This window comes from Ciconia boyciana, chromosome 8, assembly GCF_034638445.1.
Source record: "Ciconia boyciana chromosome 8, ASM3463844v1, whole genome shotgun sequence".
NCBI classification, from domain to species: domain Eukaryota; kingdom Metazoa; phylum Chordata; class Aves; order Ciconiiformes; family Ciconiidae; genus Ciconia; species Ciconia boyciana.
The window spans coordinates 53916348-53939659 of record NC_132941.1 but is presented as its reverse complement, the minus strand read 5'-3'; the positions used below and the strand labels follow the sequence as shown (position 1 = coordinate 53939659).

The 23312-nt window shown below is 41.8% G+C and overlaps 1 protein-coding gene across 1 annotated transcript in view; it reads right to left on the bottom strand.

Moving 5' to 3' along the window:
* SORCS3 (sortilin related VPS10 domain containing receptor 3) overlaps positions 1 to 23312 on the bottom strand; it is a 320923-nt gene that overhangs the window by 23714 nt on the left and 273897 nt on the right. Inside the window, exons 15-19 of the mRNA XM_072869960.1 lie at positions 15852 to 15969; positions 14164 to 14297; positions 9817 to 9930; positions 8159 to 8330; positions 1114 to 1300 (exon numbers count right to left, since the gene is read on the bottom strand). Coding sequence (XP_072726061.1) covers positions 1114 to 1300; positions 8159 to 8330; positions 9817 to 9930; positions 14164 to 14297; positions 15852 to 15969 — 725 coding nt within the window. The remainder of the gene's footprint in view (positions 1 to 1113; positions 1301 to 8158; positions 8331 to 9816; positions 9931 to 14163; positions 14298 to 15851; positions 15970 to 23312) is intronic.

Genomic DNA, 23312 nt, shown 5'->3' with positions numbered 1-23312 from the left:
AAGTCCTCACCATGAAAAAGCAGCTCTTGTGAGAAAAATCAGATAATCCATACAAAGCTGGTTGTTATTATCAGGTAACCATCACTTTTGTCAGCTAATGGCCCAAGGTGAAGGAAAAAATAGTTAATGCTCTAATAACAGGTTGTTAAATGCAGCCATGATTGACTTTGAGGGAATTATGAGCATAATAAAAGCTTCAAGGAACATTTATTCCTTCACACAGGGAGCTTGATATTAAAAAGAAGAATAAAGTTCCTGAGTTTTGGAAATTTCTGACTTGCTTCCTTCCAGCAGAAAAGCTCAAGTAAAAGACAGACAGGCTAGAAGACATTCTGACAGGCTAAGGGGGAAGACAGACATGGCTGTGAACACCATTAGGGGCAAAACCAATGAGGTACATCTGAACACAGATGGAGCTCTCTGCCCAGGAGGTCTAGCAGCCTGAGAGCAGGACAAAGAACAGGGATCTTCCTGGTCTCATCCTGCGTTCCACACCCTCTGCTCTCTCTTGTGGCTTTGAGAAAGTCAGCTAGGAGCTCTATATTTGAGTCGTCTCATTTCCCAAGTGGAAGGAAACTGCATTGATCTACCAAAGAGGATGGACAAGTCAGGGATGCATGTCAAACACACGAAATATTAAAAGTAGCACATTAGTCCTCAGTACATTCATATCCCAGGAAGTATGCTCAGCATAATGTTTTTGTTTTATTTAATAAGCACTGTAAACTCCCAAATCCTGAATAACTGACTCAAAATTTAGTAGATTAATCTAAACCTCTTGGATTTAGAAGTATATTGAAAACACACATTTGGACTTTGTCTCATATGCTGCTTGGTCTCTGACCCTTTCAGAAAGCCTGAGAAACATTTTCAAACTTTTCTCTGTACCTGTGAGGACTGCAAATATACTTGTTTTAAAATAAGCTTCCCTTCCTCTTCATTCCATAAAGTTTACTTAAGATAGAAGACTGTGTAAAAGTCCAAGCCTTTGGAAGAGCATGAGCAGCATATGTAGGTGGGTTTGCATGTATTCTTAGGCCCCACTGAAGTTGCAGGGATTTTCAGTGAGGTTAGGTTTTTCACCCAAGGAATCCAGCAGCTGGAAGTACTTACAGACCACATGCAGGAAGAGGACAGCAGTGTCAGAGCCCAAGCTGTTCTCTGCATATGCCGTCACCTGAAAGATACCAGCACTCTTATACACATGCCGGATGCCATCCTCCACAGGGCTGAAATTAGCATAGGATACTGCAACGCCATCTCCAAAATCAAGCTGAATGTTTGTCCTCTGGAGATCGCCCTGCAACAGAGAAGGTTGGATTAGGAAACTGGGCTGATAAGAGTGATTTATATCACTCTCCATCCCACTTCTCAGTTCCATTTCATTAGCATGGACACAAACTCGTAACTTTACCAAAAAAGTCTAGTTTTGTTCTGTCAGTCCCCAAAGGGGCCAGACTCAAATCAACACCAGGTAATTATATACAAGCAGTGCTTACAATAGCCGAACATTTATACCTGTAAAGAGATGTTATTTCCTCGTCTTGGATTTAGAGATTCTGGGAGGGCAGAGTGCCAAATGTGCATATATCAAGGCGACCATATTTGAATCACCTAATACAATGCATGGTTGGGGATTATGTGTCACTGAAGTAGACAGGGCTTTGCACAGCCTTTCATTGAAAGGGTGGTGTCCAACAAGTACCTCCATCAGAGGCAGTGAGATGGGAGGCACTACACCGATGGCAGGCTAGATGCTAATTGGAGAGTGATTCCCAGGTGCACATGGGAGCATCAGGGACACTCTGGAGACAGGACAATGGCTGAAGTGGCTCTCCAAGACGTTACAAAGAAACAGAACCTCGTCACTGAGATGCTGTAAGTCTAGTCTAAGCTAGTTTTCCAGGCTTCCTATATAGTCAGTGGAAGAGAGGGAAAGAAAGACAGCCAAGAGACCAACACATCCCATCCTAAGATAACTGAGACAGGTGACATGAATCATCTTCTGCAAATATCCATCCCTGTACCGTGATGATAGAGAGTCTAGATGACTAGTTTCAGTTAGACATGTAACTGCAGGATGGCTGAATTTATACACGTTGAGTCCCACATCAAGGGCTGACAGCTTTTGCCTAATGCCAGTCAACACGGAGATAGGGCCTGGATACACAGGAGAATGAAGTAGATGACAAGAAAATCCCTTCTAGGATTACTGTCAATGACAGCTATTAAACGATGGGGGGAACAACAGACAAGAGATTCCAGCATTGCAGGTATTGTCTAGAGGCAGCAGCTGCACTGTTTTAATTTAAATCATACTTTAAAGCACTGCAGTTGAACTGTAGAAGTGTCTGTTATTTCAGTTTCTTGGAGCTTTACTTTATATTTGCCCCCAGCTGACTAAAAGCAACACAAAACAAGGCTAATTTGAACAGAGCTAAAGCCCACTGCAGTGATTCCAGTAAACTGAAATAAAACTACACCTCAGATTAAATCTCTGTAGCTTTCTGCATATATATATAAGATGTATTGGCCCAAGTCACTTCCTTTCATGAAAGGTCTCCACTGTATTCACTATGGGTGAAGAAGATACCACTACCTTTTGGAGGTGCTCCTAGCCCAAAACTGAAACCAATCCCCAGATATATTGAGGATAAGAGTGAGATTCCAAAGTAAAAAATAAAAAATAAAAAAAATTCAAAAAATCCCTGCTCCTAAATTTAACTTTTTTTTTTTTGAAAAAAAGAAAATAGGAAATTCAGAAATATTTCATGGCCATCTCATAAACCGCATTATAGCTGTAAGTACACAGGGTCAGGATCAAAGCTAACATGCAGTTCCATTACATACTGATCTAAGGGAGGGAAGCAACCATGTAACTCACAGCCAGTTCTGATGTACTTCTAATCCCTTCACAGCCACCACAAAACCCGCAGGGTCCTACATCCACTGGGATCACTGGAAAAGACCACTGAACTCACAGATTTCACTAAAGCCTCTGGGCCAGGTATTGAACAAAACAAACCATGACTTCCTAGAAAAAACTGCAGATCAGACAAAGGGAAAAGATTGCTTGGGACAACCCCACGTGTGACAGTCCCTAAAAGTTTTAGAGCTGGCAGCACCAGCTTTCCTCTGAGCAGTAGTTTTCAAGTTTACATGTGTGCGGCAAAACACCTGGCTTGCAGCCTAAATTCTGACTGTGATCCTCACATCCATAAGCAATTTTTCATATGGTCCGAATACATTCATACGTAGCACAGATCCATTTTGGATCATGACTTCTTATCATCCTGGGACAGTCAGGATAAAGACAGAATATTGGCTGGATCATGGAAAAAGAGGTCCTTAAATCAGGATTAAATAGCTCACAGCTATTAAATAGCTGTTCTAACCCAAATGATCAGTGACTGAGACCAAAGGTGTACAACAAAGGCTCCTGCAGAGATAGAAACATCCATAAAAGGCAAGAGGCCCCAGTTCTTGCCTCCCACTGACTCCAAAGTCACAGGAGCTGCTGTCTTACTGGCAGTCGCCATCAGCCTGTGTAAGTGGCAATGGCAGTACTGACACAGGCAGGATGCTGTGTTCTGTTTCTGTTTCCCAGCATAGAAAGTGCACCTGATCTAGTCCTTTGGATGGCAACCTGGGAGCACAGACAAGAAGCCAGACTACACTGAAGCAGGTCCCCTGTGTAGATAATCAGGACCGCAGCATGCCCCACAGACTTTATCTTCCTCATAGGCTATGTCTGCATTAACAAATCAGTGTGTAGGAAGAGTATTTTTCAGATGTGAATTTGCCTTGAGTGTATACTTGGAGTCTTCAGGTACACACCCATATAATCAGGTTTATTACATGTAGTTTTTGAAATATGGATATTTGGTTACATATGTTAGATCTCTCTCCTTCCTTGCTCCATCATTCCCATTCCACAGGAGCCAGGGGAGTTTTGTCTATTGACTTGATCAGGGCACGATTTTCACCTGTATCCTACTAGGACATTAAAAATACAGTATAAACAAAAAAGAAAACATAGAGGACTAGAGTGGCACTGACACTAAAACCTATCTATAATATTGAGTAGCCAATAACATCCTTTTGACAGAGAGTTTTTTAAGTCACACTGAAAAATTCTCTAGCCAGGGCAAAATTACACTCTTGGGATATTCAGTTATTTGATAGAAAGGCTCCCACAGCTTGTTAAACCTTTCAAAACCACTTCACAAGGGAATGTACTAAGACCACAAGTTCATCTCATATGGAAGACACTGAACAGAAGATAAAAATTTGATCTGGGCTGGATTAATCACTGGTGACCTCAGGCTGAAATCTCTTGCACCCATCATGGCAGCTCCTCTCTCATGCCTTACAATTCTCTTTTCTATTTCCTCCTTGCTTCTCCAATATAATTCTATCTGAAATTAGAAGGTTTGAAGTGGAGAAACAGGAACAGATTTTTCGTGACTAAACAGTAGCAGATGATTTTTCCCCCCAATTATGAGAGTTGGGTCTTCAATGCAAAGCTTGCCCATTACACTAATCATGTTTTCTTTCTCCTTTCTATACCTCTGTATCGAGTATATAAAATACTAAAACAAGTGTGCTAGCCCCACACATGATGTCAGATATACTGGAGTTTACAAATATAAATTAAAATAGAAATGAAGTGGAGGCATTTCAAATGGAAAAAAAAATCCATATATATTCAAAAGGCACATTTTATTGCTTTAAGCCCTGTAAACTACCAAAAGGGAATGAGCTAGGGGCTGCCACAAAGACTGGAGCTCTGCGTACTGAAATCACTAAGCAGGCAAAGGGTAGTGGAATGGGTGGAGAGGAGTGTTGCCATGGAACAGCCCTTCAAAGTCATCTCCCTATCAAGACTAGCCTGGGAAAGTTTTCCTGCCTGGAAGCCACACTAGCAAAGTGACAAAAACTGTGGAGACAGAACAGTGGTTGAAATTTTGGCCTTCTGAAGTTAAGAGCGAAACTTCTACTGATTTCGGAGGGCTATATTCCTCCAGCATATCCTTGGGGCTGGGGGGAGTGGAGTGTATATATGTATTTTGATTCTTCTAATGAAGCTCTCAAATTGTTTGCATAAAAATAGGACATGGATGTGGCTATCTCTTTCTATAAACACAGTTTAGCAATCTTCTAACAGATGTGCAGAGCTCCAATGCTTGCTCAGGCTTGTTCTTTGAATAGTCACTGCTTGCCTTCTCACCTCACTTGCAACTACAACCCTGTTACAAAGCCTTGCCATCACCTTGTAATTATTGAAAGAGGGAATCTGTGAGATAGCATAAATAGAAGACAAGGGAACAGAACAGTCCAGAAACTGGAGCTGCCACATAAACAACCATTTAGGCCTGAGGGGAGGTTATGTACCCTTCAGAGGGGAGCTGGGGATGTACAGAAAAGATCAGGTGCAAAAACAGATTCATAGATCTGGTCAAGAACACAACTCCATACAACAGCAACTTGGCAGTCTATTACTTCTTTGTGCTTAAACTCAAACTTTTTTTTAAAAAAAGGTAAAGAAAGGTTCTTATGTCCTCATGTGCCCTTGCATGTATACACAGTCCAAATCACAGTCAAGCCCCATGTTTCTAAAAGCACAGCAAAATCATCAGTCATTCTGCATTTCTTTGTCCATTGCCATTGCCACGCACATATTCTGAATTACCACTGTGAACAATACTACTAAAGTTAAATCTATAAATTCTGAGAAATTTAGTTTTTAGTTAACTATGATAAAGCCTTCATCTACCATCGGACAGCAAAAAGGACAGTCACATCAATATATTGAGGGTGTGTACTAGAAGGTAGAAAGGAACTGATGGCTAATCACAAAGTTGCTGATCAGGGGTAGTCTGAAACAGTAGGAAGGCTGAATGGAGACCACACAGATGTATCCATTGGAGGTCTTGTCAGACTGCTGTTTGGCTTAGAAAGTGGGTAGACATAGGTGCAAAACAACCCACCAGGAAACAGACTGACCAGAGAAGGTGGAAGGAGGCAGGAATGAATCTGTATGACAGCAAGGTATGTAATAATTAAGACTTCTACAGAAATTATTTTTTTCCAACTAACAAGGAATACTTTGATGACAATTCATTTGTCTGAGGTTCACACTGAAAGACTGAAATACTTTTGCCCAAAATCTCAGTGTTCTTTTTTTTTTCCCCTCTTAAAATGTCTATACTTTTAAGAAACAAACTCAACACACAGCTGTCTGTGGAATAAGCTGTTCACCCACAAAGACATGTTCTTGAAAATCCTCTTCCCTTAGAAAAAAATTGTTTCAATTAAATGTTTTTCTAACTATCCTTATTTTTCAACAAAGGACATAGAGTGAACGCCCTCACATATTTATTCAGCTGCCTTTTCAATCTCTAAAGCCTTGTAAAGACTCCGCTCTTCAGCTACCTTGACTGCTGCCTTATTCCCCATCTGTTTATCATTCTTTGTACGCAGCAGTTCTGCTTGAGTTCCTTAATAAATTACTACTAGATTCCTAATTTTTAGATTATGTCTGTTCTTTTCTGAACTCCCACTCACAGTGTCTATACAAATCGTCTTACCATGTCAAGTCTGCAGAATATAAAAGAATCAGCCAGGTAGACAAGAAATCCCCTTTGTATAAAAGCAGAGCATGCATGAACCTCTGAGGAAGTATGTAAAAAGGCCCTGTCAGATTAGCGTGGTCCCAATGAAACATTTAGTTACTGTATAAGAATTTAAATTAATAGAAGTATGTGTGTTTAAAAAAAACTAAGAAGGTATCACAAGAAAAAACTTCTTCATGGCAGTATGCTCAGACTTACAACAGCTTCTTGTATTCTTGCAGGTCTTAGTTGCCAATGGAGGCTACTCCGGGGACTGGGAGTGGAAGGGACACTAGGCTTTCACTGTTTCTAATATGATTTCCCTAGAGTCTACTTTCGCTTGTTCTCAGAGGCAGGATACTTAGGAGACAGGCATCTAGTCTGTCCTGGTGTCATTATTCTTATGTTTGTGACCGTGACACGTCTGGTTCCCAGCTGTCTCCAGGTACTGTCCCAAAATGAAGTACACAGGACAGACTAGATGACAAAATGTACTTGTGGTTCTCCAACACCACCTCACTCCCTGGCTGCCCCTCCTGAGACACCCAAAGATGTTAGAAGTGAGGTTGTGAGTTGACCCTTCTGTTTAACTAGAAAACAGATGTAACACAAGCCATTGTGGGAAAATCACTGTTGGACGTCTAATGACACCTTCCACAGGCAGTCAAAAGCCAGCAGAGGAATGCAGCAGCTGCAAACACAGCAGGGCTTTTTGTGGTGCAGTCACATATATCCCTAAACACCAAATCAAATCACACACCAGAAGAGGCATAAGATCATTTGAAACCCCCACCGTCAGCCTGAATACATACCAAGTGCCTTCTTTAGCTATCCAGCCCTCCACTGAGCCACAAGCCTTGGTGACACAGGCTGCACCATACATGTTTGCCAAACAGAGGGGTACCTGACTCAGAGACATCACCAAAAGCGCCTCAGTATTTTGATGCTTCAGGCACCAGCATGGCCTGGTATCACTTACGCTGCTGTTGGCTACAGAGGGAATTGTACCACATTATAAATAAACCAGATATGGGCTGGGGAGCTCAGAGGTGGTTTAAGGAGACTCAGTTTCTACTGCAGAACAATAATGTCTCTCACTGCTCCCCATGAGTCTGCAAATGTTCCCCACTGTTCTTAACCTTTCCCAGCAAAGTTTCAGCTAAAGCTTTTCATCCCAGAAACAGAATTATTAAGCGTAGAGACACCACTTCTGCCTCACAAACTCCATAAACTGCAGTTCACTGGAGGCAGCAAGAAGCTAGTGGGGAAATTTGTTTTTGACCAGATCTATCTTTCTTCAGCATCGGCTTCATCATCACTGGTAGACAAGATAACCAGCCAAATACTCCTTTGGCTTGACCCAATATGATTGGTTTGTATGTTTCATGTACAGCCCTCTTTCATGGGTTCTCCTAAATCTCAGGAGTGTTCATCATTTCATGACCCCACCAGATTGCTATTTTCTTCTCAGCAGCCTGACAGATGAAGGAAAAGACTGCCAGTCCTGCCACACAGGGAAAGGTTTGCTGAGCTCACTAACAAACCTCTTCCATAAGGATGACGAAGGTGGCATTGTGTCCCTGCTCCGTGACCAACTTTCCATCAGTAGTGAGGATGTGCAGTCCCCGAGGTGCTTTTCCAGGGCATTTCTCCATCTTGGCCATGTACTTCTCTCGCAAGCCATCTGTGCAGTTGTTAGACACAATCCTTCGGTACCTGGGGAACAGTAACAAAACGAGATTGGGCTCAGGCGGTGGGTGGAAAAGTGTCTTTGTTTTGTTTTTGTTTTGTTTCTCCATATTAATGCATGTGTTTTTTCAAAGGCTAACTGCCTGCATGATTCCCTCACTGAAAAGGAAGAGTCAAAGAAATCTAATGCTTTATTAAATTGGAGAAAGCCAAACAAATCACAATCCAACCTTCTCCAGAGATTCTCAGCAGCATCACTGAGAACAGACACACATTGTGGAGGTGAATTATTCTGCACTGCTAAAAGGCAGAGAACTCCCCCAACTCCCCATGCCTACAGGATTGCACCCTGCATCCCAGTTTTTTAATTATGCTTTTCATTACATTTTGTCTGCCTCTACTCTGCTAGAGGGCACTTGGAATGATCTGCCAAGAGCTTTGTCCACTCCAATTTTAAAATGATTCAAGGAATGGGTTTTTCTCTCGGCTCTTCTTGGAAGAGGTTGGCTAACTAGCAAGACACTTGGCTATTCCCGGTCTTGTTGAGGGGGATTAACCCTTTCTAGTAATTTCACAGTAAAAATACAGGCTTGGTTAAGAAGGCACAGACCCCAACTATTTTCTTATTGCATTCTGTCAAGAGGGCTACAAGCAGTCATCCTGGCCAGGGCTCCTGTAATTACATCCCATATTTATAGCAACCTTTCAGCTGAAAGGGGGTCTCTGAAGTTAAGTGACTCGAGCCTCCCAGAAGTCTCACTTTGTTCAGCCACCCACATCAACCAGCCATGAACAACCCTGTCATAACAATCAAGCATGCAGGACCCATGACTTAGAAGCAGCCCTTCAAAGTCTTCAGGGCCTGCACTGCCTGAGAAGGAACATCACAATTTTGCACCAGCCAGTGCAACCAGAGTTTCAGAGTATCCCTCACATGATAGAATAGCATTTGCAAAGTGATACTACCATAATAAACCAACACTTGCCATCTGTTCTGGGTAAAATGAAGAGAAACCAGCACATGTAGCTTGTCTGAAATCTCAAGGCATTGTATATACAAAGTGAAAATGTCAGAGGAAAAAAAAATGAGGCTAAAAATTGCTCATTTGAGCCTCCCCAGAAGCTGTTATAAATAGGAGCTGTAAGATAGGAAGAGGTTCAATGAAAAACGATGTGAAATACCTTGAACCTGTCCTTTTAAATGTTCAGCTGTCTCTCAGATAGACCTTCTTGATTTGCGTTTTAATTTTGCAGCAAAGGGGAGCTCCAAGTCTAGGCTCCAGGGATCATACATCACTTGATAGCAATACAATATCTACATGTCACTTATGTTAATGTGCTTCTCCCTGCCTCTGAGGAATGAGGCAATGTTCCGTACAGATGCTGCTGCAAACATTACCTCACGAATAAGACTGGAAAAGAGCCAGGTGGGATGCAGAGAAAAAAGAACCATCCAGGTTCTCTTGTCTACAGCAAGGTCACCAAAACCAGAGATATTGCAAGGTTCACTTACCCAGTGCTGTTCAAGTAGCTCTGACCAGTGCTGCAATCCTTGGACAGGGAGGACGGGCTGAACCAGAAGGCTGGGACACACTGGTTGTTGCTATGCCTTTCATACCCATAGTCACTACAGAGACAAGACATGAGTGCATCACTGTACCCATTCACTAGATTTACCTCAGAGTTTTAAGTGACTTTTTTTCCCCCAAAGCATGTGTGTGTTGGTGGCTCTCTACTGGATGGCACAACATCATGGATTGGGCTCATCCAGAGACAAAGTGCTTGATTAGTTTGAGAGGCAGGAACACATTTCACAGAAGGTGTGTGATACCTGACAACACCAGAACTACCAACCTTGCAGGGCACCGGAGGACTTGTGTTTCATTTGGTAACAAAACAGTCAGAGATTCAGAAAGAAAACTGTATAGTTAATTTCTTTGCCTATTAATCTCTAATAATTTCACTTGTTGGGTTCTTTTGGTTTGCTTGCTTTTTGCAGTCTTTGCTTTCAGAACAAACCAGACTAATTCCAAGATCTAATGCCACTTTTTTCCAACGAAGCAGTTAAAAATATAGAACACTAGGAGCATTTCCTGAACAACTAGCCAAGATACGTAATTTATGTATGTTAATGGCCTCCCTGCTCTTTGACTGAGCTATGACTGGCCTGAAAGAAAACCATAGCTGATGTTTTTCCAACAGTAAACTAAAACAACACAGCCAACTTGGTAGTCTAAGGATTACATGATACTGTGTCACATGGGGAAGGTAATCCAGGATATTGATGCTTCCTTGGACCACCAAAGAGTGGAAGCACACACAACCACATCCAAGACTTCTTTTTACAGCTACCTTTGCATGCCAATACAATTATGAAGCAATAGGATAATTCCAAAGCTTTCCATAAGTTTTAATAGGCTCTGGATCAGGTTTCTACACATAGCCTTTATTGGCAGGCTGGATTCAGGGGGCAAATAAAAAGGGATTCTGGATTTTTGCCTGAAGCAGGTTAACAAATACCAACAAACTAAACCTCTCTGGAAACACAGACACTGCAGAAGCCACTGCCTTGAAATCTCTCTGTGCCCTTTAGGAGACTCTGGGTTTTATCCTTCCCTTATTCAGAGTCTGAATTGCCAACAGAAAGTCTCTAGGAAGAGCTTTGGTGAGACAAAATTGTGCTATGTCCCTAGTGACCCAGGCCACTACAGTTTCTTTTTTGGAGGGCAAAAATTCTGCAAGCTACTTTAAAAGGTTCGGAGATTCCCTAATGCTCTTTCTCTCAACATTCTATTTAATCATTCTCAGTGGGTCCGACCTGCACAGTCAAAAATGCCTGGCAGTGACTTGGTAATTAAAAATATTCAGGAGGAGCTGTACTTTGCCCCAAAGAAGAAAAGAGCTGCATAAATATTTAATAAAATTAAAGACAACATTGCTGTATGCCCTCAAGGTTCTGTGCTTGTTCATTAACTTCTGGTAAATGTATATTAAAACCTTGCATGCTGCCCACCTTCCTTCTCTTAAGCCCCAGGGTTTGCATAACTTAAGGAAATAATCAAGTCCAGCTGCTGTGCTGTCTTTCTCAGGAAAGCTATCTTGACAGAGTAAATAAAGAAACAGGAGGAGGGAAAAGAAGTATCAGTGAGCATTTTAATAACATTTGTGAGTTCCTTCTGCCATTCTCTCTGTCAGAAAAAGGCCAGGGTTTGCTTTTGGAAATGACTGCAAGGGTTGGCAGGAGTCACCCCTGATCTTGACTCATGAAGATTTGTTGAACTCGGGCCCTGGATCATGGTTTATGCCCCTGAAATTCACATCAGCGATCTAACAGCAGGAAACAGATAGCACTGCAACATGAAGCAGACAGGGGCAAGGGTGCTGTGACCAAATGGAGGGGAGCACAGCCCTCACAGCTTGTGCTGTAGGGCTCCTACAGTCATTTGTCCTGTCTGCATAACTCTTGAAGGCTGGTATCATCACACCTAGTAGCATAGGATGCTCTGTTCTTACCCCGAACCAGCCTCCAAACCTACTTACTGGGGAAGCAGAGGGCCTGTCTGTTGGGACCTGCTGGTCAGTGTACTCACACAACCCCAGCTGCTGACCCTCCTCCTTTCCCTGACTCTCCACAGGACCTGCTCAGTTCACACACAAGAGACAAGGTAAGTCAGTGCTTCCAAGAACAACTAGCAATTGTGAACCCAGCCAGAAAAGGCTGAGTGGACATCTTTCCTTTTCAAAAGCACCAAGTGAAAGAGTAGGAGCTGTCCTTCCAACTGTAGATACCTACAGTGGGGACATATCTCCATAAGCTCCCTGCCTAGAGCCTTCTTCCAGTCAGACGAGAGAAAAGGCACTTCTCGGCACCTTCCCTTCTCATACTGACATCCTAAAGAAGGCAGATGAACCATATTTGAGAATAACCTGTATCTTGCCACTGACTAAGTAACTGTCTCATCCCTTAGAAGTCACAAGTCAGAGCAGACGAGTCCACCCTTCCTCTTTGAAAATCACTTTTAAGATAAGCTTGGCACCCCATTTCCAGCACTGCTAGTGCTTTCTTCAAACTGATTGCCCCACACCTTCTTCCAGTCAGCCCTGCAGACTAGCATCAAAACTGACCCTTAAACTGAAGCTGGTTCTTCTGATTCTCCACCACCAGCTATAATAATTTCACAACTGGAAGCCAGTTAACAATTCTGTTGGCAGCGCAGAGTCTGAAACAAAAGCCAGCCTGCTGTTCTCTAACTGCATTTCCTCTGCAGGACTGACAAGGTTAACAGCAATATTCTCTCATGTTAGTGGGAAAGTTAAGCAAAAATGATACTGAACACATGCAAGAAACATGTTGATTGAAAAGGTGCATTCTGATGCAGACCCTTTTCAAGGCAGAAGAGCACTTAAGGCCAATTTAGCTACCACATTTTTCCACTTACAGGTTAGAAAAGACAAATTTCACTATGAAAATAGAAAGCTGGTGCGGCGCAAAGCCACCAGAAAAAAAAAAAAAAAAAAAGAAAAAAGAGCAAATTTATAAGCATCTCTGGAAATTGGTGCTTGGTTCAGCTTAGAGCCATATGCCAATGCCAAGGGCAGATACTGCAGGGCAAGACAGTTTGTTCATCCTGCAAGTTCCCATGATGAGAACAAAGGGGAAAGATCTCCTGAGTCAAGCTAAGGAGTCTCAGATGTAATTTTGGCATTAGGAACAAATTAAACATCCATCCAGATAAGATGAAAATCTCTGCTCTATATCCCTGAACCTCTCTTAGAGCCAAACTACTCCGATATTCAAGAAAACACTTTGGTCTATTTTTTTTTATTCATTTTTACCACATTTCAGTGTGTCCACATTCTAAAAAGAACTGTGAGTTTCAGCTGGCCTGAGTCCAAATAAGTGTGCAGATGTCATGCCTCACACCTCTTCAGGAAGGATTCAAAGGTAAGTGAAGTTTTCAGGAATCACACCGATACCAAACCAGACACTGATCCTGATAACCTACTATAAAAATGAAAATGTTTTCTCAGCTGACCTGCTTTCAGGGTATTTGGACCTCCATTTAAATGACATTCTGATCATTTAAGCTCAAAAATCACAGCTATTGACAGTCTTAAATCTTTGAAATATTTCCTATCACAGGTTCCCTGCAGGAATTCCTTGTGCAGAGATCCTGACTGATGCATTCTCCCATCTCCTACCCCTAATTGTCAGGCAATATCAAGCAGTGGTTTTATTTTTAAGCTACTTTCAAAGTGTTCTTAAGCAGTTTGGAAATTATGGCCTCATTAAGTTAGAAATGCCAATATTTATGCAAAACAAGTAGATACATCTGACAAGGGTGGGCTGTACAGTCAAGTCAAAGAAGCCCTTTCAGAAATTGCTCAATAACACATTGCTAAAAAGCAACAAATGGTTCCCAGGAATTCAAAGGAATAATGATAAAAATGTGCATGTTTTGCTAGCTTGCTCCCTAGGTATTCAATGACGTTGGAAGTGAGGGCAGAAAAATTCCCTCTTTCTCCTGTAAGGGACATGCTTTGGACCAGAGAAGAGTCCTGGCTGTCACTCTTCTCGAATGATGGACAAAACAAGGTCAATCAGTACTTGCAATTTTCTGCTTTTGAATTCCAGGCTTGGATTTCACACGGAGATGAACTAATCTCTCCTGCAGATGAAGGGGACACCTCTCTCACACAACAGGTATGGGAACCACATCTATGCTATATGGTACAATCACAGCCACAAAGCTGCATAAGACCCAGTTTCTCTGCAAGGTTTTCTGTCTGGGCAGTAGCTTGGCCACTGACAGTACTACTAGAACAGTCCCTGCAAAAGTCCCCAGAGTCACATACTCACCACTCGAAGTCCCCTTGACCGCAGACGCATGGTTCAGACACCACAGTTTGGGAATAATCCCGACCTAGGGAACACTGGGCTCCAGGCTTGCGTTTTTTATAGATCTTCCTCTCTCCCATGACACAAGGCTCCCCCTTCAGCAGCCAAGGAACAAGAAGAGAAAGAAAAACAGAGAGTTGTAGTGGCAGCTGGGCCCTAAATGGACCATTTTGTCAAAAGACACAAAAGGCAATGAAAGCAAGCAATTACCGCTGGGAGAGTTGGGAGCTAAGAGTCTAGCTCCCTTTTGTGGCTTTGCAAACTCAAAAGCCACCTTGGGAGGACCCATGAGTGCAGTGTGTGCAGCATTGAGTTGGGATGCTAATTTCAATATGCCCAAAACACCTGGGTGCCCAAGCCATTGTAAGCACCCAGTTATGCCATATTTCAGAAGGCATCCGCCAATGTATCTAGTCTTACAAATTATCCTGAAAAGACAATGTGGATGTACTCCAGGGTTTCTTCCACATGTCAGATGAAATCTACTATGGGAAGAAGTGCCCAAGCCTGAAATCCAGAGCAGGGACAAAATCTAGGTGTGGAACCCAGGAGTCCTGGCTCCCCTCCTCTTTCCTTGATAGACCTGGCTTTGTTATACACCTCAAATAATTTTGATGGTGTGTTGTATTGGGCTTTTTGAACATAAAGGTTTCCAAGAGCACTACTGGGAGTAGCTAATCTAAAAGAAACATTTGACATTTAGGTGAGTTGCTATAAACAGAATTTTCTCTGATGCAGAAATAATTTGTCTGCATAGAAGTAAGAAAAAAAAGACAACATCTCATTGAAGCACTTTCCTATTACCAGTGATTCCCAAGATGGCTGCCTGGTTACACACATCTTCCCTTTTCTTTCATTTAAATTATTTTCATTTATTCAATTCTATGACTTCAGTTATCTCATACATCCTTGCCAAATTAATGCTCATTTCTAATTCATGGATTTCATTCAGCAATATCACAGTGCCAATAGTTCTGGCTCTAGTTATGTTGCCCTGCAGGGAGTGGGACATCATACTGGTGGCCAGTAACCCACAAGTAATCTTCAGAGAGTATTGAGCTCTCTCAGTTATAGTGGCTTCAGGACCTAAATATATCCAGCATGAAAATAAGCCAGAGTGTATGAAAAGCAAAGCATGTATCCTTGAATAAATGAAATAATTTGGTCTTCTCTGGTGTCTTTTATTGAAGGGCTCCCCAGAGTTTTACAGACACCTGCAGGACCTGCAGGATGAATAAATGTTTTTATTTTCATTTTTGCATAGGGAACATAGAGGCAAAGTGAAAGAAAATTATTTTCATGAGTCGCTGACAGGGCTACAAAGAGTTCAATGTCTCCTACAATTCAATCACAAGGTGAGGTTTTACATTGCCCTGAGCATTGAGGGCAAGAAGATCTAGCTAGTGCAATAGAATATTTTCATACAAAGAGAAGTTAACAGTCTCCCTAACTTGCCCGGAGAAGACTGGCCCCATGTTTATTCATGCATATGCTTCAGGGGAAGTAAAGCGTCAACAGGTTAGAACTGTGACTTTATGGATGCAAAAAACCCATATGCTCTGCTGAAAAGAACAAATACATTCCTACCTGGCAACACACAGTATGGGGAAAGGAACCTCCCTCATCCCCTCCCTACACAATGGGAATACCTGATTGTGCAGATGCCAGGTTTGGTAGTCATCTTTGTTACACCTCCGGCTGAAGATAGACTTGTAGTCCACCTTGACCAGCTGCCATTCAGAACGGAGACTGAAGTGCCCAAAAACTCTGAGCATGGGAAAGGAAAAAAGAAAGAACCAGAGTCAGCCAGAGATATGCTTCCATTAAGCAAATAATTTCTCACAAATCTCAGCTACAGAAACCAATACACAGCCTTAGAGCTTGATGCCAGAAAATGTTATTCAGTCATGAACAACAGTTTCCTGTTCCTGTATCATCCTAGGATTGTTTAGCCTTTGCCTGACCCCTTGTACAGCCTGTGTTGGAAGGTCTTTCATGCCTCTAGTACTTAACACAATGGGCCCCGAGTCTAATACAGACAGCTAGGTGTCACTCAAAACAATAAACAACCAGACTAGAGAGTAATGCGTCTAATGTAAAGGGAGGTATTCTGATGAATATATGGGTTTGGCTGTCTCAAAGTCAAGCCTTTCTTAGCTAACTCAGTTTCTTTACTGCTGAACTTTCACATTGCACAAACTTACTACTTATTGTTCAGTTATTGAATTGTAAAAGAAACACCTGAAATAACATATTTGGGATACGGATTGTAGGCAAGCGACCTGCAAAGACGGCAGCCTCCCTTCCACCTGGTGACTGCTGACTGTGGCTAGTAGGAGTGGAATTATAAGTGATCATCACTGTAAGGTTACCAGTAGTTTTTTCTTAATTCTTTTGAGTAGGTCACTCATTATCAGCATTCACTGATCACACTCCATGGTTCACCTAGCTAAGTAATAAGCTGATTTTCAGGATGAAAATGACACATTTTCCCACACAGTTCCAGGGCAACACAAGGTTTGTGCTGAGTAAGGCAGTATATAGGAGCGGTTGGAGCTGAAGGGTCAGCACTCAAAAAATAGTGGGAGAAGGACTCAGACTGTAATTTAAAACTGAGGCACAGATCTGTTACTAATGGGGTGATGAAAGAGATCATATAAAATTGAATAGCACCAGAAGCTTCTTCCCAAGCTTGGACCAGAACGTCAGTAGCAGAGATGGTTGTTGAACGCAGGTCTCTCTAAATGCCATCCTAACCATATGGCACTCCATCACCTGCAGAGAAAGCTATGTGCATGCTTAAGTGTCTGGAAGGGAAGGACCAAAGCAACAATGAGCACTGATGGTATGCATCACCAAAGTACCATCACCACAAATACTAAGGGATTCTACATGTTGGAAGCTCGCACCTTTGCCAAAGAAAGCAAAATCATAGCAAAAACATGGTTTAATTGATAAATAACACCAGGTACCCAGACAAAAGACTCCATCCATCCAGAAACATTGCATGAGTTCTGCAGGGTGTTCAGTTTTTGATCAAGTAACAGCTTCCTATTCCCTTGGCCAGCTGTGATTTTCTCAGTAAGGAGCAGCTTTTCAATAAACTGCAGCTGGATTTCCAAAGAAGTGTGTAATAGGAGGAGATTAGGGCAGGGACACAGGTGACCAGACTTTAAAAGCCATTAACAAAACTATAGCTTCTCACTGGCAGGGGGAACATCTTAGTACATATAAACAACAAAAAAATGACAATGATCAAGTTGATTTGTCATTATAACATGTCAACTTCTTGGCTAGCTCAAATGAATATATAAAAGAACCTAAAACCTCATCTAAAATACAAGTTCCAGATTTTAAAAATTCTGTATGTACTGAAACCCAAATCTTTTCTGACGCTTATGAAGCAGCAAATGTCATTGTATCAGCCTTATTGCGAGATTTAGAGGGCAGAGAAAGAATGCTTTTTTCCTTATACCAAATCTTTCACTAACCTACATTTTTACCCAAACCACTTATGAGATGAAAGTTTTGGTTTTTTAATTATTCCAGACTAAAAAAGAAAGAGGGAGGGAGAGAGAGATGATTTACAAATTTCCCTATGAAAGCAAAAAAGAAACAAAAGAGAAAACTTCTATTGAGTGTTCAAGCACTGACTGCAATCCAGATCCTGCGGCATCCCCAGTGTGCTGCCATTCTTTACTCTAGTTCATCTTAATTTACACTGTAATCACACAGGGTTGTCGGCTTTGCTGTCCCCTCACTGCCCAAAATACTCCTTTAGACTGTAGCCTACACCAAAACTCCTCTGCATTGTGCTGTTTTTTGTAAAACAGAGACCATCCAGGAATCAGTCATGTTCTCCCATTTAGACTTGTCTCAGCTCATGGGTATCAGGGACAGAAAGTGGGGGTGGAGGAGATCTGAGAGCCTGTAGTTGTGGGTTTGCTGTGGACACCTTTCTATATCCAAGTTCTGCCTCACAGAGGCAAGCTCTAAGAAGATGACAAGAAGGGGAGAGGATACTATGCAAGAAGAACCTGTGACAAATGTGTACACAGGTTAGGTGGGGAAGGGCTTGTGTGTACGAATGGATTTATTAGGTAGATTGTTGCTGGTTCTTCAGAACATTTCTTAGTGTAGTCCTAATTGTGGGGTATTAGTGATAGGAAACACCACTACGTTCAGGCAAAGCTACAGAAGAAACTGTAATTCCTGTTCCTCAACACAGAAGGCACATCCTGGACCAAAATCAAACCATGGAAACCATAGCAATATGGGGTGCCAGGGCACTTGTTGGGAGAAGGAGGGAGAAGGGAGGAATAGGAAATAGCACGGAGAGGGAATGCAGAAGGCCTCCGAAACTGTACTCAAGTAAGAGTTCTAAATCCAGCTCCCCTCTCCACTTTCCCTTGGCACTGGGTAAATCCCACCAGCTCTTATGCCACAACTGCTTTCAGCACATACTCTTACAGAGTGCACGTCTTGTCACAGTATTATTGCACAGCTGGGCAGCTCTCCCATGAATCTTGTTTGTCCTGGATGTGATGCATGACTGAAATATCTTTCCCACAAAGCAGCAACTCAGCAGGCAGAAATAATTTAGTCCAGCAGATTTGTACCAGTTCAGGATTTGACCTGGGTGTTTATTACACAGAAAGCATAGCAAGAGGAGGGGAGAACATAATCAAACACAAACACTTGCCTGAAACCAGAAGATAACAGGGCTGGAGAAAGCCAACTCTTTGGCAACCAACGCATCTCAAGGAAAATGTTGTTCCTCAGACTGACCCTTAGCTAACTGTCCAGCAAGAGAGCAAAAGGCTTCTTTGTGCTTTACAAGCTACAAAAATCGCCAGAACCACTTGCATTTTAAATCTATTAAAACAAGCTAAAAAACCCCTCTTCCATTGAAATTCTCCATGATAATGATAATTAATGGAAAAAACAAGGTTTCCTAAGTGGAAGGCAATACATTAGCATTCCAAAAGCACAGAGCATTAGCTACTCTTTAATTAAATGATTTCAAAGGAGATCTTTGTATATAATTGCTATAATTTAGATGGAAACAATACTACACTAAATGTAATTAGAGGAGCGTGAACAGAGAGGGATGTTTTCCTCTGTGCTGCAGAGGTGGTTCTGGGTCACCTGATTCCTAAAGTAGTAAATTCCCCCCCCTTGTTAATAAAAAGCTTCTTAAGCCTGATCAACCGTTGCAGTGCAGCCTTCAGAGATAAGAGCTGCTCATATGCAGAGCAGCTAGCAAGCAACTGCACCCTGTGAGCACTGCTCACCAATAATAAATGCAACCAGGATGCCTACAGCACTTTTTGATTGACCAACCAACATGACGAAGGTTACATTACATTTCAAGATGACTCTGTTGTGTATTGGAAATTTCTATGAGAGTAAGCAAACATAAGGAATGGACAAGAATGCTATGTTATCTGTGGGGCTCCACTGGACTCAAACAGCTTTCCTTGGGAAGTGATGAAAACCCTCATCTTTTGTGGAATTAAAAATGGGCTAAACAAACCATCACAGGGAACAAACCCTGACTGGGCAAAATCAGGTATTGCAGCTGAACCCTGCTTTCATCAGTTTTGTGAACTACATCACTGGATATTTTTCCATAGCGACTAAGGTGCATACATACGACCCCTCCCCACCCTATCTGTTTTGGGGTGGCCAGGCCCAACAGAGAGGGTTGAGCAGACAGCAAAAAGCTGCAACATCTTAAAACTGCTAGTGTTCAGCTGTCAGTAAGTGCTTAGCATTAAGTGCTCCAGTACGTACATCTGGATTTCTGTATCAAGTGTAGCTGATCTAGAAGAGCTGTAAAAGGCAAGACAGAAGATAGCGTACAGGAGATAATGACTTCTTGTTGGCTGAAGATGGAAAAATCATGTGTGCTCATTACCTCAGCAGTCTGAAGTGTGTTTTTTCTCTCTTTTTTTTTTTTTTTTTTTGAGCCTATCTCTTTTAGAAACAAAACAAGTCCCAAGGAAAGAGATGGAAAAAGGGATTAGTGGGAGTTTATTTTTCCCTATTCAGCTGGTGAGTCCTCACATTGCTTCGAAGATACCATCTCATTTATCTTATCCGATTCCCATGTGCTTTTGTTTCTCATTTATTTTGTCTGCTCACTAAATTAGGGAGGTGGATTTTTTAAATAAATATAGCTAAACTATCAAGATGATACAGGGGAAAAGGGGACATAATGTACTATGAATTTTGCGTCAATAACTTTGTCTACCATGGTCTAACTGAAAGCTCTTAATTGCTTGTTGCAAGCATAGAACACAAAAGAAGAGAGCTGGGTTTTCAAGGTCCAACTCTGGGAAGCCAACACAAAAAGTATGTTTTGATTTTTTCCATCTAAGCAGTCTCATCTGGAAGTCCTTGAGAAGCAATAAATACAAGAGCCCAGATGGCATTTAGACAGAGTCAGTTTTCTGACTAAGCTCAATTTAACAAAGGTTCTCCAACCTAAGCCATGGAATGGTAATTTACAGCCTTTAGACAGGATAGATTTTGTTCTGTCCATCAGACTAAGCAGTTAAAATTCCACATAAAATCTTAGCTAATAGGACAGCATCTTCTCAACTGGCTCTATGCATAACTCACAGTGAAACCATTGCTAGGAAACCAGAAAATACTTCCCAATCCCTTCTTTGGAGAAACAAGGCAAGGCTTTTATTGCCAGGGCTGGATGTCACTAATTTGCAAAAAAATTACTAGGAACTTTGAAAACAATTCTGAAATGCTTACAGTTTCATGATGGAGTCATCTTGGAAAAGGTCATTGGTAATGCTGCTATAATTATATCTTTCATTAATTTTTTAAATACACAATAACTTACAAATGCAGTATATACTGACTGGATAACCTTGTACAGAAACTATTTAAAAGGCTTTTTACATTTATACAGTGTTCTCTTGTCAAATTGCATTGCTTTTGCCTTATCATTCCTTGCATTGTTGATAGTTGTGCTTTTTATGTAATTCAATACTGCTCATTCCTGACAGGTCAACAGAATGAATTGAGGGTCAAAAGATAACAACTCATCCACCTCTGGTCCATATATTCAATCCCTGCCCCTGCAGGGATTGAATCTACTTCAATCCCTAGGGTGTAAGATCTTCTCTTTCTAAGAAATAGATCTTCTCAAGTACTAGCTTCTGTATTGCTCACAGGAAAGGCATCAGCTGTATCCATCTGGATCTATCCCTGCTGGCAGTTTCAGACAAGCTGCCCAAGCATGGAAATAGAAATGTCTTCCAATGCCTAAATCGAGTCCTCTTCTATCATTTCTGAAGTAAACTGGCAAAACATTATATGGAGCAAGCATACATTGAAGCTGTCTGTACTTGGCTGGTCTGATCTGGATATAGATGGAGGACTTTTATCTTCACTAGTCAGCCTAGCTCCTTTGCATGTAATGGGAGATAATGGTCAAAGTCTCTGGTAACGCCTCCTGTCCTCAGCTGTGCCCATCAGTGAGTCAGATGACTGAAGATACAAAGAAAGGAAGCAGCTGAGGTCATGTTCAGTACACAAAACATCAAATGTACCCTCCTTATTGAAGCATTTTTCCTTCACTGGACATCAACAAGGTGAGAGAGATGAAAAGGTACCTCACTTTGCTTCTCACAAAGTACTCTGGGGGCCTCTGAATTCAGATTTTAACAAGATTAGGCCCTACAGAATAGACTGTTTTAAGCATTTTGAATATCTAAAAATAAAATAAAAGCAAAAAATATAAATATACTTAATAGCACCTTTTGAGATGAACTACACAAGCAGATGGATGGATCAACAGAAAACTAGATAGAAAGAGAGCCAAACATATACTTTAATTGATAATTGATTGAAATCAATTAAATTTAATTTAATTGATAATACTGAAGGAAAAGTTAATTGCAGTGTCATCATAAATAGACTGTTTCATTTAGGAAAGCCTGAAACCAACCTTGCTTTTTTTTCCCTGTTATTGTAAAAGAAAAATGTTTGCAGAGGAAGTGTCTTAGCAAGCAAAAAAAACCCCAATAGTAAAATCACCCACATCAGTAAATATTTCAGCTGACCTGAATCTGTGCTTTTGTTGTGGGAATGTAGAGAGGGAGAAAGTAAAGCAAGATTGCCCTCTGATTCCAGTTAAAATCCCTCTTTATTTACATCTGTGCCTCTAACAGGTAGTGCCAGAAGTAGCTATTTAACGGCCAGACCCAAGAAGTGCTATGAAGCACAATCTGGAAGAACTACCTCCTGGCAGGGAAACAAATGTGTTGGTTTTTTTCTAGTCCCCTGGAGGGGATGAAGTTATCTGAGCAAAACCAGGGGGAGCCCCAGATTTGGGCAATCACAGCTGCAGGAGCAATGAGGGGTTAATTCACCGTGACTGAAGGTGCTTACTCTCTCTTTGATGTCCAGCAAAGAGAAGCACATGTTGCTACTGCTGAAATTTTAAGAGCGAACCAAGTATCCAAGGCCAAGGCCCTTCCCAGCAAGTATCACCAATGTGGTTTCACGAGCAGGGCTTGGTCAATGCCACCCGCAACATAGTGGCATAGCACAGACATAGTGTTAGCATAGTTAGCATAGTGTTAGCGTAGTTATGCCGTATAGTGGCATAGCACAACATAGTGGCATAGCATAGCTTGTAGAGAGTTCCTCTCTACAAGCATCTAGGATAGGTATCAGATGGGCTGACCCCGAGTCACTCAGGGTAGGTCTGTGCAGCATCAGCTTGGACCGATCAGTGCAAAAGTAAGGACCAAAGCTATTCAAATTTGGCTGGTCTGCTCTCAGGAACTCTAAAGCCATTTAACTTTTGTGTATGATGTGTAGATGTGAGCCTGAGTGGTTGCCAGGTAAAGCCTGCATATGTCTAAGCTCTGCATTTCCATTCCTGTGGCTCTTGGCAAGCCTGGATAATAAAGCTCTTCTGTGAGTCCTATTCTGGCACCTATACAACCACCACTGAGATGGAGCTAAGAAGCCTAGCCAGATCTAAGTTGGGCTTTGCTGCCGCTTATTGTACTTTATAACCCAGTGGTCCATGCTCCAGGACAACTGATTAGTTCAGCATCAACATGGCATGAATACAT